General features: G+C 38.9%; 1 protein-coding gene across 3 annotated transcripts; it reads right to left on the bottom strand.

Moving 5' to 3' along the window:
* Positions 1-2,639: 2,639 nt before the first annotated feature.
* Positions 2,640-8,551, bottom strand: nkapd1 (NKAP domain containing 1). Of its 3 annotated transcripts, none has more exons than XM_055045554.1 (6): positions 8,481-8,551; positions 8,139-8,255; positions 5,929-6,017; positions 4,548-4,688; positions 4,381-4,434; positions 2,640-3,515 (listed from the first exon to the last, which is right to left on the bottom strand). In XM_055045554.1, the coding sequence occupies exons 2-6, from the start codon at positions 8,235-8,237 to the stop codon at positions 3,077-3,079; spliced, it is 822 nt and encodes a 273-aa protein (XP_054901529.1). In that variant the 5' UTR covers positions 8,238-8,255; positions 8,481-8,551; the 3' UTR covers positions 2,640-3,076. The 3 variants fall into 3 exon arrangements, with proteins under 3 accessions (XP_054901529.1, XP_054901530.1, XP_054901527.1); XM_055045555.1 differs by having other exon boundaries at positions 8,139-8,215; positions 8,481-8,550; XM_055045552.1 differs by lacking the exon at positions 8,481-8,551 and adding an exon at positions 8,341-8,448.
* Between the last annotated feature and the right edge of the window lie 4,382 nt (positions 8,552-12,933).

A 12,933-nucleotide genomic window follows, 5' to 3' on the forward strand; every position in this document is an offset into this window, starting at 1 on the left:
TTATGTCTTCAAGACGTGCCGACAATTTACCCAACCTTTATAGTAAAGACAGCTGAGCTTAACCAGCACAACACTGAAAATGTGTGATATACTGTCTTATAATTTCACAAATTTCACACACACGCACACACACACACACACACACACACACACACACACCCACACACACAGATAGATAGATAGATAGATAGATAGATAGATAGATAGATAGATAGATAGATAGATAGATAGATAGATAGATAGATAGATAGATAGATAGATAGATAGATAGATAGATAGATAGATAGATAGATAGATAGATAGATAGATAGATAGATAGATAGAAAGATAGATAGATAGATAGATAGATAGATAGATAGATAGATAGATAGATAGATAGATAGATAGATAGATAGATAGATAGATAGATTGGCAACTTTTTATTTTCTTTTCCAACAATTTTATATCAGAAAGGAATAATAGCAATAAATCTGCAACTTATCAAGTCTCACTTGTGCAGAGATTTGTTTACCAAGGATAGATTATCCACATAGACGCTGGGGATGGCAGTCAAAGGGAAAACCTCCTCAGTTTGCTTGGCACTGGGTCGAACATGAAGGTTTCGATGAAGCGAATGTCTTTGACGACTCGGAAAGCTCAACTGAACCAGAACAGTCCAAAACAGACCGGGCTTTTATTTAGAAAGAACTCCACTCAGTCATTACTGCTGCGAGCCGAGGGAACGGTCGACTCAGCAGAACTGTGATTCTGTGTGAGTTTGGCAACCGTCCTAAAAAAAGAAACCTCGGATTATTCTTATTCTCCTCCGTTACTGATGAAAATAGGCTGTTGGCAAATTGTCCTTTTTCATTTTATTTTTTTTTATAAGAGTGGACTGTTTTTCCAGTTCCAGTCGGACTTCTCTGGAGCGCCATTTTCTCTCTAATTTCCCAGCACGGCTCTGAACTGAATCAAAAATAACGCGCTTTCCGACTGAGGTGAGATTGTCAGTTAGGTATTTGATCCTTCAGACCTTTTGTATAGGAAATTGCCCCGCGTCCCCCCAACTTAGCAACTGAAAAGAGTCACAAGATGTTTCATCAGAACGTGTCACAGCATAATGTCCAAAGGTTATTTCAAAGTGCTGGAAGAGCTCATTCTGTTATCAAATCATTTCCTGCTGTCAGGACATCTCTGTTGTTTGGCTCCAAACCAGATTGTAGCTTTTTAAAGAGGTCAGCTGGAGGTGGCGCTTTTCCTCACCTTTTTTTTACTTTTATATGTTTAACCATCGAATTATAGCTTCAAATCTGCAGTAGAGCTTGCCTTTCTGCTCAAGATAAAGTTGTCATTTTTTCCACATGTAGTTTGAGCAACATATCTAAATATCAATTTATATGTCATCTCTCAGTCGTCCAGCTCTGACATTTCTATTTTGTTACTGAAAGTTTTACAATGTTATTAGCCCTGACATTTGCCAAGTCAAATTATCTCCAAGACATTACAAATGGGTGGCATTTATTTTGTATTAGAGTGAGTGTTTTAATTATGAACCTCCTTACAACGAGTGATTCACCTTCTGATGCGTCGCACTAGTTTTGAGAAGTATTTATTTTTTTAACAGGTTTGTTTTATTAAGGTTCTTTTCTTTTACACTCCGGAGTTAAAATGTGGCTGCGCAGTGGTGCAGTTGGTAGCACTGTTGCCTTGCTGCGAGAAGCTCCTGGGTTCGATTCCCGGCCCGGCACAGAGTTTGCATGTTCTTCCTGTACATGCGTGGGTTCTCTCCGGGTACTCCGGCTTCCTCCCACAGTCCAAAAACATAACTGGTAGGTTTATTGGTCTCTAAATTCTCCTGAGGTCTAAGCGTGTGTGTGTGCATGGTTGTTTGTCCTGTCTGTGAAAAGGAGGCAGACTTATGTAGACCTATTTAAAATCAGTAGCCATATGCTGTGTTGGGCCACACACTAGACAGCATAATCTTATGAGTGAGCTCAGATATTAGGATAGACTGGCTGCACCTGCATCGGATCAGTAGTTTGGATTTCGCTGCGTTTCCGAGAAAGGCGTGGCTTGTCTCGCCTTTTTAAAAGCCTCATATGAACCAGCCACAATGGAGCGAGGAACTCCTGAAGGATCAGACCTGAAACGGGCGTTTATTGGAAATATTGCCAACTTTTATGCTTTTAATCATTTAGGAATTTCCCTCTTTGTCTTTCCTGAGCTACAGCTTCTGCCTGATAACAGAGCCTGTTGCAAATGCTCGGCCTAGTTAGCATAGGATGAACTTTTTTTTCTGTAATACTAAGTTACTTATCCACTATGAACCCATTTAGCAGCAAGTACAGAAGTTTGACTGACAGCGCTAAAACCCTCCTCCTGGCTCTGACTGGTTGTTTTTGCTCTGGACTGATAAATTTCTTCAGAGGGCCATATTAGCTCAGAGAGGATATGAAGGAAGTAAATCTCTTCACATATTAAAAATTTCATAAAATGATGACATGTTGACAGTTTTAACAAATATGCAAAATACATTCTTTATAAAAGTTCTATATTGCAGCTTTAAGCACATTCCAAACGCACAATGGACTGAAAAAATAGTTGAATATCACTAAGAATCACCTTTGCAAATATTCCTCAGTTTTATAGAAAAATGAAAAACAATTGCAAAACAGGTTTATTTTAGACATGACGTTACTTCAGCAACAAATGTATAAAATGCATAAATCTAAAAATCTCTTGTAGAAAAACACAATTTGTCTCACTTGATTGAACTAGCATAATTTCATTCTATTAGATAGGGTAAAAAATAAAAATGTCACAATTTTAGGACCAAAGTCTGAGGCGATGCAGGAAACAGGTGATCCGTGAGGTTGCGTCTTGCAGGGTTCCTGATGCGTTAGGCGACGGAAGCCGCTCCATTGTTTTTCACGCAGTCTGCTGAGGGAGCTCAGATATTTCTCCTGAAAAGGAGCAGACTAAGAACCAACAGCATATAGTTGTTGATGCAACACGGCCCCACGGTGGAGGCGTCCCTCGTGAGCTCAAAAATCTTAATGTAGCTCCTCTAGTCGTTAGCTCTACACGTGTTTGCGTCTCAGTCATTCGAGCTGTCGTTCGAGTTCTCCTCGCCTGCTTCCTTCCAGTTTTTCCTCCTCTTCTTTTTCGAGTCCAACCCTGAGTCCGAGTCCTTGAGGGAGTCGTGCTTTCGCTTTTTGTGACCGTTAGCCTGTCTCTCCTTTCTTCCTCTGCTGCTGCTGTCTTCCGAGCTGCTGTCCTCGTCTCTCCTTCGGGTTTTCACGCTTTTCTTGTTTTTGTGTCGACCTTTACCTCTCTTTTTTTTCCTTTGCTTGTCTTTTGTCTCACTCCTGTCGTCCGTACCGCTGTCGTCGCTCGAAGACCCGACTTTCTTCTTCTTTTTCTTTTTCTTCTTTCGGGACGATTTTTTGGACCTCTTGGACAGACACGCTTCTGTGTCAGACTTGGATTTCTTCATTTTGCAGCGTCTCTTCTTCTTCATGGCTACACTTTTGTCACTGCAATAAAAAAATGTGAATAATGTCAAACTAGTCAAAGACCAGCAACGTAAACACACCCTTTGGTTTCAGCTGTAAATGTAATATTTTAGTTAAAATAATCAATATAACAATAAAGCTCTTGGTCGAGTCAAACTAATTGCTTTGGAGAAGCCCAATCAGACCATCTCTACTCACAAAACTGATTTTGATTGATTTGGAAACAAAGTATTCCCACTAAACTGGCCCCACGTACTGCTTTAATAAAGTTATTTTTATAATGTGTTTATGGTTGTTTTGGTTTCGATGGTCAGATTTAAAGGGGCAGTATCATTTGAAATTGACTTTACATCATATAATAATGTTGTTCCCCCATCAAAACATACCTGAAGTGTTGCTTTCATACTTTCATGCATGTTTGAGAAATCTTTTAATCTCCCTTTGCAACCATTCAGCTGTGTGAAACGACTGGATGGACCGAGCTCCGCCTTCAAGACAGCAGCTTCTACTCTGAGCTGCAGTTTGCAAGCTCCAGAATTTCTCATATTTGATAAATATTTATATATATAAATTATAAATGATAATATTTGTTTAGGCATCTCCTGGATGGTTGCCATGGGAGATTTAAGGGTTACTCAAACACGCATGAATGAATCAGAGCCACTCTCCGGAAATGTTTTTGATGAGGGAATGACATTATAACATGATAGAAAGGTCAAACCCTACTTTAATACAAAAAAAGCAATCTGTCAAAATCAGAATGGGAAAGCACTTAATAGAGAACCAGGAATTAATTTTTGCCCTGAAAGCACTGATAGTTGCATGAACGTCACTTCAAAACAGCACTGCAGAACCAGCTTATTTTTCGCCTGTTGTTTCTGCATACCTCTCGCTGTCAAACTCCTCGGGGTAGAGCTCCTTGAAGCCACTGTGCCCCCACCTGTGAAGTGGAACACGGCGTTCGATTACAGCGCGGACGCTTTTGGCATGTCTCTGACAACATAAAAGCAGGAAGCCACAAATCAAAATGCCGAGAAACATCACGACGTCTACCTGTCTGGATCGCCGGCCTCGAATTCGTAGAGCCTGCGTGTCCAGTACCGAGCCTCTCTGTCGTCGTGCTCCGACACTCGCTCTCTGCCGGCGCTCGTGTTTCTCGGATGGTCCGACACTCGATCGCAGTGCATTCCTCCTCTGGAATATGATCAATATTTATAAGTCAAAAAGGGGCAACGGAAGTAAAATTGTCAAAGATTATTGTACTTCTAAGTCAACATATTCAATAGTTTGATGCATCAAATGAATCTCTCCTGAGTGAAGCACACGGGCTACTTTTACAGACATGTTCCTGTTTCAAACTTTTAAGTTTATGTCATGAATCTTCTACAGGAGCATTGTTAAAATTATTTGAAGGCAGATTCAGCCCAGTAGAGGTTCACATTCTCAGGTGAGAGAGACTCACCTAGTATAAAGTCAATTTTACGGTACTGGAATTACAACAAAAATAAATTAGTTTAATCAAAGGACGTCATGAATATGTGAGCATGTACTCCACATATGTCAAAGTTAATTATCTATGGCCCCCTGGATGATATTTAATTACTATTAGAACCGGCCCGCAGGCCACAACCGCCCGCTGGCGTTTTTCAAAGTAACTATGCAATTAATGCTGTGTGTCTTCTGTGTGTAGATAGTTTGTCTTTTATGAAAGAATATAATCTAAGAAGGCACTATCAAACTTTTCAGAAAAACACAGACCAGGACAAGAACATGGACATCATAGAGCAGCACAATAATGCATTTTCAGTTTATAATGCATGCACTTTAATTTATGTATTTATCTTGATATTAAGAAACATATTTAGTTTTTCAAAACAATTTAATTAATGTAATCTTGGTGCATTCAAAACGTGAGTGGGCCACTGTGGCCTGTGGGCCGGTTCTAATAGTAATTAAATATCATCCAGGGGGCCATAGATAATTAATTTGCGGGCCACATCCGGCCCGCGGGCCTTGACTTTGACATGTGCACTAAAGGGATTACATATTATTGCATTTTAGGCAATTAAATGCTTATTTTCTGATTAAAAAATGAATTTATTTGTATCTTTTGACAGTTCTAATGTTGCATAAAAAGGCTCAAGTGTTCAAATGAAATACTGCAGACTGTGCCATTTTCTTATCTGATTGATTAATTATCAGAATAGTTGCTAACTAAAATAGTTGTTAGTTGCAGTCCTATTTCAGTGTGAATAGGACTCATCTTTATCAAGATTTAAAATGTAGGACCTGCAAAAAGAGAGAAAGGTATTTGTGCACGGAATAATATTTAAAATCCAGCCGGCGTAGGAGAAATGTGTGACCCAAAAAATGCGGACCTGTGCGGCTTTTGCTCGGCCGGCTCAAATTAAACTGGGATGTTTACTGCTCCCACCTCATAATGTCTGCGCTGGGCAAATGTTTGTGGTCGGACGCCTGGATCTCCCAGTCTCGCATCTTCCACATCTCCATCTCCTCTTGGATCTGCAGAGGGTCAACAACAACATCTACATGGAAAAACCGGACAGACGCGTATTCAGGCACACTCTGTGTGAAGTGTTTACGTACTGCGTATTAATTTTAGTTATTGTGCCTTATAATACAAAAATATGTACTTTTCAATGCCCTGACCTTAATTCTATCGGATCATATGCATAATGTTTAAGCCTTGACATAACATGAAACTCAATGAATTCTATTTTAAGGGGTTCAAAATATGTAAAAAATAAAAAAAAATCCTAATGTGAGCTGCAATTTTACACAGCTGAAGGAGGAGAGCGCTGCCAGGTGAAACCAGCTGGCACAGCTGCCGCACATTGTCTAAGCAGCTTCTCTTATCATATGCAGTTGCATGCTGGGAAATGAGAGCCTGTCAGACGCAGCCACACAGGAGCACCATCCGCCTGCCAGCCTGCACCAAATTATTCCTGAAAGTGTTTTCTTTTTATATCAGCTGTTTAACAGTGCACTCCACTGTGTTGGGCAAACTCTAAAATGAAGTGGTTTTTGATGAGTCTCTGTCGGGGACTACTTGGCTTTAAAGACACAGAGTTTGTTTTTCTGAAAACAAAAAAATAATGCCATCAGGTGTTGAAATGTAATTTTTTTTCTACATAGCTTATAGTTATTTGACATACTTTGGGGATATTAATCATGTAGGAGCAATATCTTACCTTCTGCCTAGCAAAAAATATTTCTACTTTTTGAACTTTTTCACATTACAGCCACAAACTGTTATGCATTTCATGGCAGTTTTTTTGTTGTTGTTGTTGCAAGTTTCACCTATTAAAATCTGAGATCTGCATCATGTCAGAAATGACCAAAGGAAAAAACGTCCAACAGATTGTCTCACACCAAGGATTGCTCTTAGATTAGCAGTAGTGGCTGTAATTTTGGGGGAGTCAGAAGAACGAAACTGTGACATTTCTGGGGTTTTAACCACCGCAGAGCCAAGAAGTTTTTTCACAGGATAGTTGTTGCATATTATGGGTTGGCAACAAAAGTGAACCAGTGGTAAAGATGAACACCGTCCTGCACAGTTGTAACTACCCATAGCTAGCTAGCAAGGGCATTTTACCAGGTGTTTACTGACAAAACTTAAGACCTGTGATTAACATATTTAAGGCCAACTTATTTTCTTAAAGAATTTAAGAAACTTTAAGCCTTATTTTTAGATAAATAAATTTAAGCCTTTTTTAAAGCACAGATTTTGTTTGACAGAATAAAATCCGTACATAGGTGAGAAAAAGAAGAATATTATTAAAGTGAAATTTTTTTAATTAAAAAAAATCTAGATTTTTTTTTTTAAATCTACATTTTTACAAATCGTAATTTTGCTTCTTTTTTTTTATTCCAACCCACAAATTCAATACCACGTATTGCTGCAGTAAACAATGACTGGAGCGGATGCCTTGATCCATTCCAATGTAGTTCTTTCTGTATGTTCAGGGTCATTTCTGGGCCAACGTCCCCCTCATTTCTTGTGTCTTTCCTTTAAACAACCCCTCTCTTTTAACCATTCTTCCACAAAAAAGAGAGATTTGTGGAGTAAATTACTAATAGCTGCTCCAGAGTTAACATAAATAATTTTGTACAGACGTATCAGTCTCTTTTATATGGTAACAAAATGTTAGATGCCATCATGATTTAATTTATCAGCTACAGTTATAAGTTGACATGCCGTCAGGAATCCCACTAAAGTTTTACATCCATTTACAGAAGCTACTTTTAGATGTGCACTTCATTTAAGCACCCCTTACTACCGGGGTAATTACACACTTATGTAAGATGGAGTTTGGAGCCATTTACCAGCTTGATTATACTTCAAACAATTAGGGGAAAAAACCAAAACTCTATTCAGCCTCCTGCTGTTTTAAAACGCACCAACCCCAATGAATCAACCCCTTGATGTACCGAGTACTAGAACTATTTTACCGAGATCTGTGCACTAACACCGATCAACACACCGCTTATCGATGTTCGTATCGCCTGATATTTTGACAAACTTTATTGTTGCCATGGAAAATGACGTAGAGCAATCGCTAGTGAAAGCAGTTTTTGCTGCGTTAGTCGCTTCCCAACACAAACCCAGGAAGCCACACGCACCTTGTTGTGGGCATCCGTGTGTCGGATTACGTTCCTCAACAGCGTCTTCCCAAGCGGCTGCTTTGCCATGGCGACACCTGACGAGAGACCCACGTCCATCAAATACAAACGACACAACTATTCGGGGAATACAGAGCAAAAATAGGTTCAAAACACAGGGCAGAAACAGACTTTCTCCATATGCCACCATTCGAACAGTCACCTGTGTGTTAGCTCTGAGTTTTAAGCTCACAATGCTGAAAAAAAGAGTTCATGGTTTTTCAACAACCTGTTATAAGTTTACGATACTCATTCATTAAGTTACTGAAACTTCAATGTGCCACAAAAACGTTCAGATTGTACCTTTCAGAACCCAGCAGAATTTGAGAGGAAGAAAACAGCCTGAAGTATTCGCTTCCGCAGCGTCACAGAACTTCAGGACAACGTGACTACTGATTGGACTAACGGCCTTTTCGACAATAATGACGTCACACGGCTGAATCTTGTCTATGGCAAGTCGTTTTCACATTTAATAGATGGGGCGCCCGTCTATGGGGAGCTTTCTTAAGTTGACGCCTGATAGTTGTGAAGATTCTATGTGTACATCATAAAATGCACATGTTATGTGCATATAAGGGCTACATGTTTTTTTGTTGGTTGTGTTCATATTTATAATTTATAGTTTCATCGAATTATGAATCATCAAAACTAATAATCTTAACTTCATGAGTGAAAATATGGTCTGACATGGACACTCATTTCTCTTTCTGGACAATACAAGACAATAATATTGTTATTATTATTCTGGGCAATAATAATAATAATAATAATAATAATAATAATAATGGAGGAACTGGGTTCCCGTCTAAGAAAGAAATTAAAATAATTCAAATAATTGACAAGTCAGGCAGTTTTGTGCAATAATTAAAAACTTGAACTGTCAGTCAGACAAAGATCAACGTTTCTGGCACACAGTGAGGAAGATGGTAAGGGACAAAAAGGTATTTGTCCCTTACTTGCAAAGTGCTGCAGGACTTCAAATGTTGTATGGGCAAACATGGCTAAAATTAACTATACGTAGTTTCAGCAGATTGTACAAAGAGAAATGGTCCTTTCTTTGTATCCTTAAAATGTGAATATCATCTGCACTCTTTGAAATATAATGACAGCTTAAAAAAAAATAAATAAATAAAAAGAAAAGAAAACATGGCCTCTGAAGAAAAGATCTGAAAATGTACGGTCACCGGATCTTTCGGTTGCTTAAAAAAATCCACACATTTGACCAGATAAACGTATAAATTGTTTACTAGACAAAAATGTCCTTCTGCCACGGCCATTTCAGTCTTTTGACCTAAATCTAATCAAAAACCTGTTGAGCTGAAGAAAGGAAAGGACTCTGGACAGTGAACAGTCTATAGAGATTGTGCAAAGACGAATGGTCAGCGATTCTGCTATCTAGTTTCACAAACCTTGTGAAATATTATCGATGAAAACTAAGTGTTGTCTTGGGGAAAAAAGATGGTTGTGCAAAGCATTAACAATGACAACACTGATTACTTTTCCTCCCTCTAATAAATTAACTCAAATTAAAGGCATTAATTGTACTTTTTTTATAGTGTGATCGTTCTACTGCAATAAAGCAGAGTTCATTTTGAGGCTTTCTCTACTACTACTTTTTGTGGCTTGCACTTTAGATTACAGGATCTCTGAATAGCGGTTATTTAATCATAGGTGAGGCTCTAAATACAGACTAGCTCATGGCAAATAACAGAGAACGACGCATCCCAGTAATAAGAGAGAAATGTGAGGCACAGAGGCTGCTGAAAAGTTAAATGAAGATCCATATGGAAACAAATGAGAAGGGCAGGAAATGGATTTTCTATTTTAGAAAACAGCTAAAGGAGAAGGAAAGTGTAAATGATGCAGTATTATGAGAATTGTTTTCAAAAAGCAAGTAATAAGAAGATAACAGTGCAACTCATAATGCACAAAATGTTGGAAAAGGAAGGAAGAAGGCATTGCCAATCGGGTCAGCTAAAATCTATGGCGACCCATTTATGACACTGTATTTTTTTTTCTCGTCTTGCAATATCAGCTTCTCATGTTCCAGGTCATAAATATTTAAATGCAACAACTTCATAAAAAGATTCGGAAACTGGGAGTGAATGCTGCGGATCCTTACGAAAAAAAAGTTTTGATCCATAACATTTTCTTTAGGACGAAGCGTCCTGCCACACAAACAAGCAAAGTGCAACTTTCTTCCTCCTGCTGAAACGTTTTTAGCCCCGTCAACGTGAAAGATTTAAAGAGAAGTTAGATGATAATGCTTCTGAAGGACAGCTATTATGTGAAGACCTCCAAAGTTTGTTAGAGAACATTATAAAAAGAAATCCTGAACAAGACCCGGTCGCAGTTTGCCACAAGCGAGCTGCAGGATAAAGCATGAAAGAATATTCCACTGTCAAATTAGACTAAAACTTAACATTCTGGCTTGCACTTGGGCCGGACAACCAACACACATCCTGACGGAGCCGCATCGTTCCACAGGGATACTTCCACTTCATCAGAGATGGAGGATCTGGTCAGAGGTGAAAGGAAGATGGATAGAGTTAAAAACAGTGCAATGGAAACCTGTTCCAAGCTGCAAACCACTTGAGATCCCGCTAAAACCCACTGGGCTTCATGAAAGCTCTGCTTGTCCATTCTTGACTGAAATCTGACCCAAATAAACCCAAGTTACCTTTAAAACCAGGAACTCTGTGCAACCTACTTTTGCTAAATAGCTGCCCTCAGTGGGATCCACGTAACTCACGACACGAAGCTCAGACGGGGTTCATCCAAAATATTCCACGTACTTTTCTAATATAAAGCAATTAAGATAATTTGTTTGCAGACAAGTCTCAAACAAGATGGATGACTTTGTGCAAACCAATTAGGCTGTGGTCTATTCAGGCTTTAATGCGCTTAATTTAATGATTGCTTTGTTTTTGAGTGAGATTGTGTTGGATTTTATGTCTCATCGTAAATTTAGTTGAGTCTTGGGGATAAAAGCAAATATTATTATACTAATTTTAGATCCTGTCATGGTTCACAGTTTGTCTTATAGTCTGAGCCGTTCATTCTACCTTCTCCTTGTAGTCCTATTGCCATCTGCAATAATGCACTGCCCAACCAATCAGAGCCAGGAGGAGGGCCTCAGCGTTGTGGATCAAACTCGTGTAGACATTGCAGCTGTATTATTAGCAGAGGAACAACTCACTGTTAAAGGAATACTGTTTATCCACCGTCATCAGTGGCCATGCTAACTAGCGTGGCAGACTTCACTGTGGTGAACTAGCAGTAGGGCTGCAGAAAGAGCTAGACAAATTTTATTCTTCCAATACAGTGAATATCATCCATCAGAAGATATGTATCATTTTACAATAGAATAAATATGTTTGGGTTTTTTAAAGAAGTAAATTAGGATTGATAAAAATGGGATCAAAACTGATATAAAAACAGAGTAACAGAGAGCCTATGAGAACTGGGTTTTTTCCTCTTTTACGCCTGCCCTACACTAAATATTAAATATTTCTTACCTCAATAGAGTTTGACAATACATATAAATAGGATACCAAGGGACAAAACCTTATCAGAGTTGCTTCATGAATATTTGTTTCAAGGTCACTGAAATGAAAAAGCCTTGATAACTTATGTTTTGTAGCAGGCACGGTAATAATTTGCAATCAAAATTCCTTGTGAGTGCACAAACAATGTGCTCTATTTTAGCGACTCATTTGATTTACAAATTGTCTGCCAGCTTGTTGTCCCTGCGGCAAACAGGCTTTCTTCTCCCCCCTCCTTTCGGCCCCCCGAGTTCCAGAATGACTTTCCATCCACATTTTCGACACTGAAGTCAATGCTTATACATCCTCCATATACGAATCTGGAAAAATAAATATGGCGCCCCCACCGCCCACCCCCTTTGTCACCTCCCAGTTCCCACAGTTGCATTATTGTCTGCCAAAATTTTATTGTCTTGCTCCTTGGGACCCCAGTTCGTCCTTGTGTTTTTAATATGTGAACAAAAACAATCAAAGTAGCCTTGAAAGGAATGGAAATCGGTGCGTGAGGAAACAAAAACAACTGTATTGGGGCTGAAAGGCTTCAAGAGGAGATGCTGAAATGTGTCAGACTGTTGCTTTTTCTGCACAAACTGCTTTTCTTTGTTTTTCTTTTCTCTTCAAAAACACACACACACAAAAAAAAAACAGCTATCCAAAATATTGCCGCTGTAATCACAGTGAAACGTTTGAGCTATTTTCTTGGAGGGGACTGAATACAAACACAGGCAATATTCTTTCTAACTTTTAGCTGTAAAAAAAAAACAAAAAAACTTTTGTAAACCGTGGATTTTCTTTCTTAACTTCACAATTGGGCTCTTCTTCACTTAAAATCTGACTAAAATACACAAAAAATTGACAAAGTGCAGAAAAAGTAAAAAAAAAAAAAGAAAAAAGAAAAGAAAAAAGAAAAACTTTTATAGAAAAGAGTAGATATCATCAGATCTTGCTGCAAGTTAGACTCAGCACGATGCGTTATTGTATGAAAACATATTCCCAGAGTAACATTTGTTCTTTTGTTGTCGGCGACAGGCACACTCCTGCTTCTGCTGTTTTTCTGCCTCTAAATCAGCTGCAGCATCAGTCTGTCTCTGCGTCACATACATATTCATGGGTCTGCAGCACAGTGGCTGGTTGAAGCATGCGCCGATGATGCTTATGCACAATTTAAGACTGTCATTTGGCTCTGGACAGAGCTGCAAGCTGCCACATAA

The sequence above is a fragment of the Poeciliopsis prolifica genome, unplaced genomic scaffold (assembly GCF_027474105.1).
Source record: "Poeciliopsis prolifica strain line A6 unplaced genomic scaffold, Auburn_PproV2 SCAFFOLD022, whole genome shotgun sequence".
Taxonomy (NCBI): Eukaryota; Metazoa; Chordata; class Actinopteri; order Cyprinodontiformes; family Poeciliidae; genus Poeciliopsis; species Poeciliopsis prolifica.

What these genes read in the sequence shown, in the direction of transcription:
- nkapd1 (XM_055045554.1), bottom strand. Translation starts at nt 8,237, where the DNA reads ATGGACGTGGGTCTCTCGTCAGGTGTCGCCATGGCAAAGCAGCCGCTT. An exon ending in ACACGGATGCCCACAACAAG is followed by an intron (nt 6,018 to 8,138) that starts GTGCGTGTGGCT and finishes GACCCTCTGCAG; the next exon opens with ATCCAAGAGGAGATGGAGAT. An exon ending in GAGGAGTTTGACAGCGAGAG is followed by an intron (nt 3,516 to 4,380) that starts GTATGCAGAAAC and finishes TTTTTATTGCAG; the next exon opens with TGACAAAAGTGTAGCCATGA.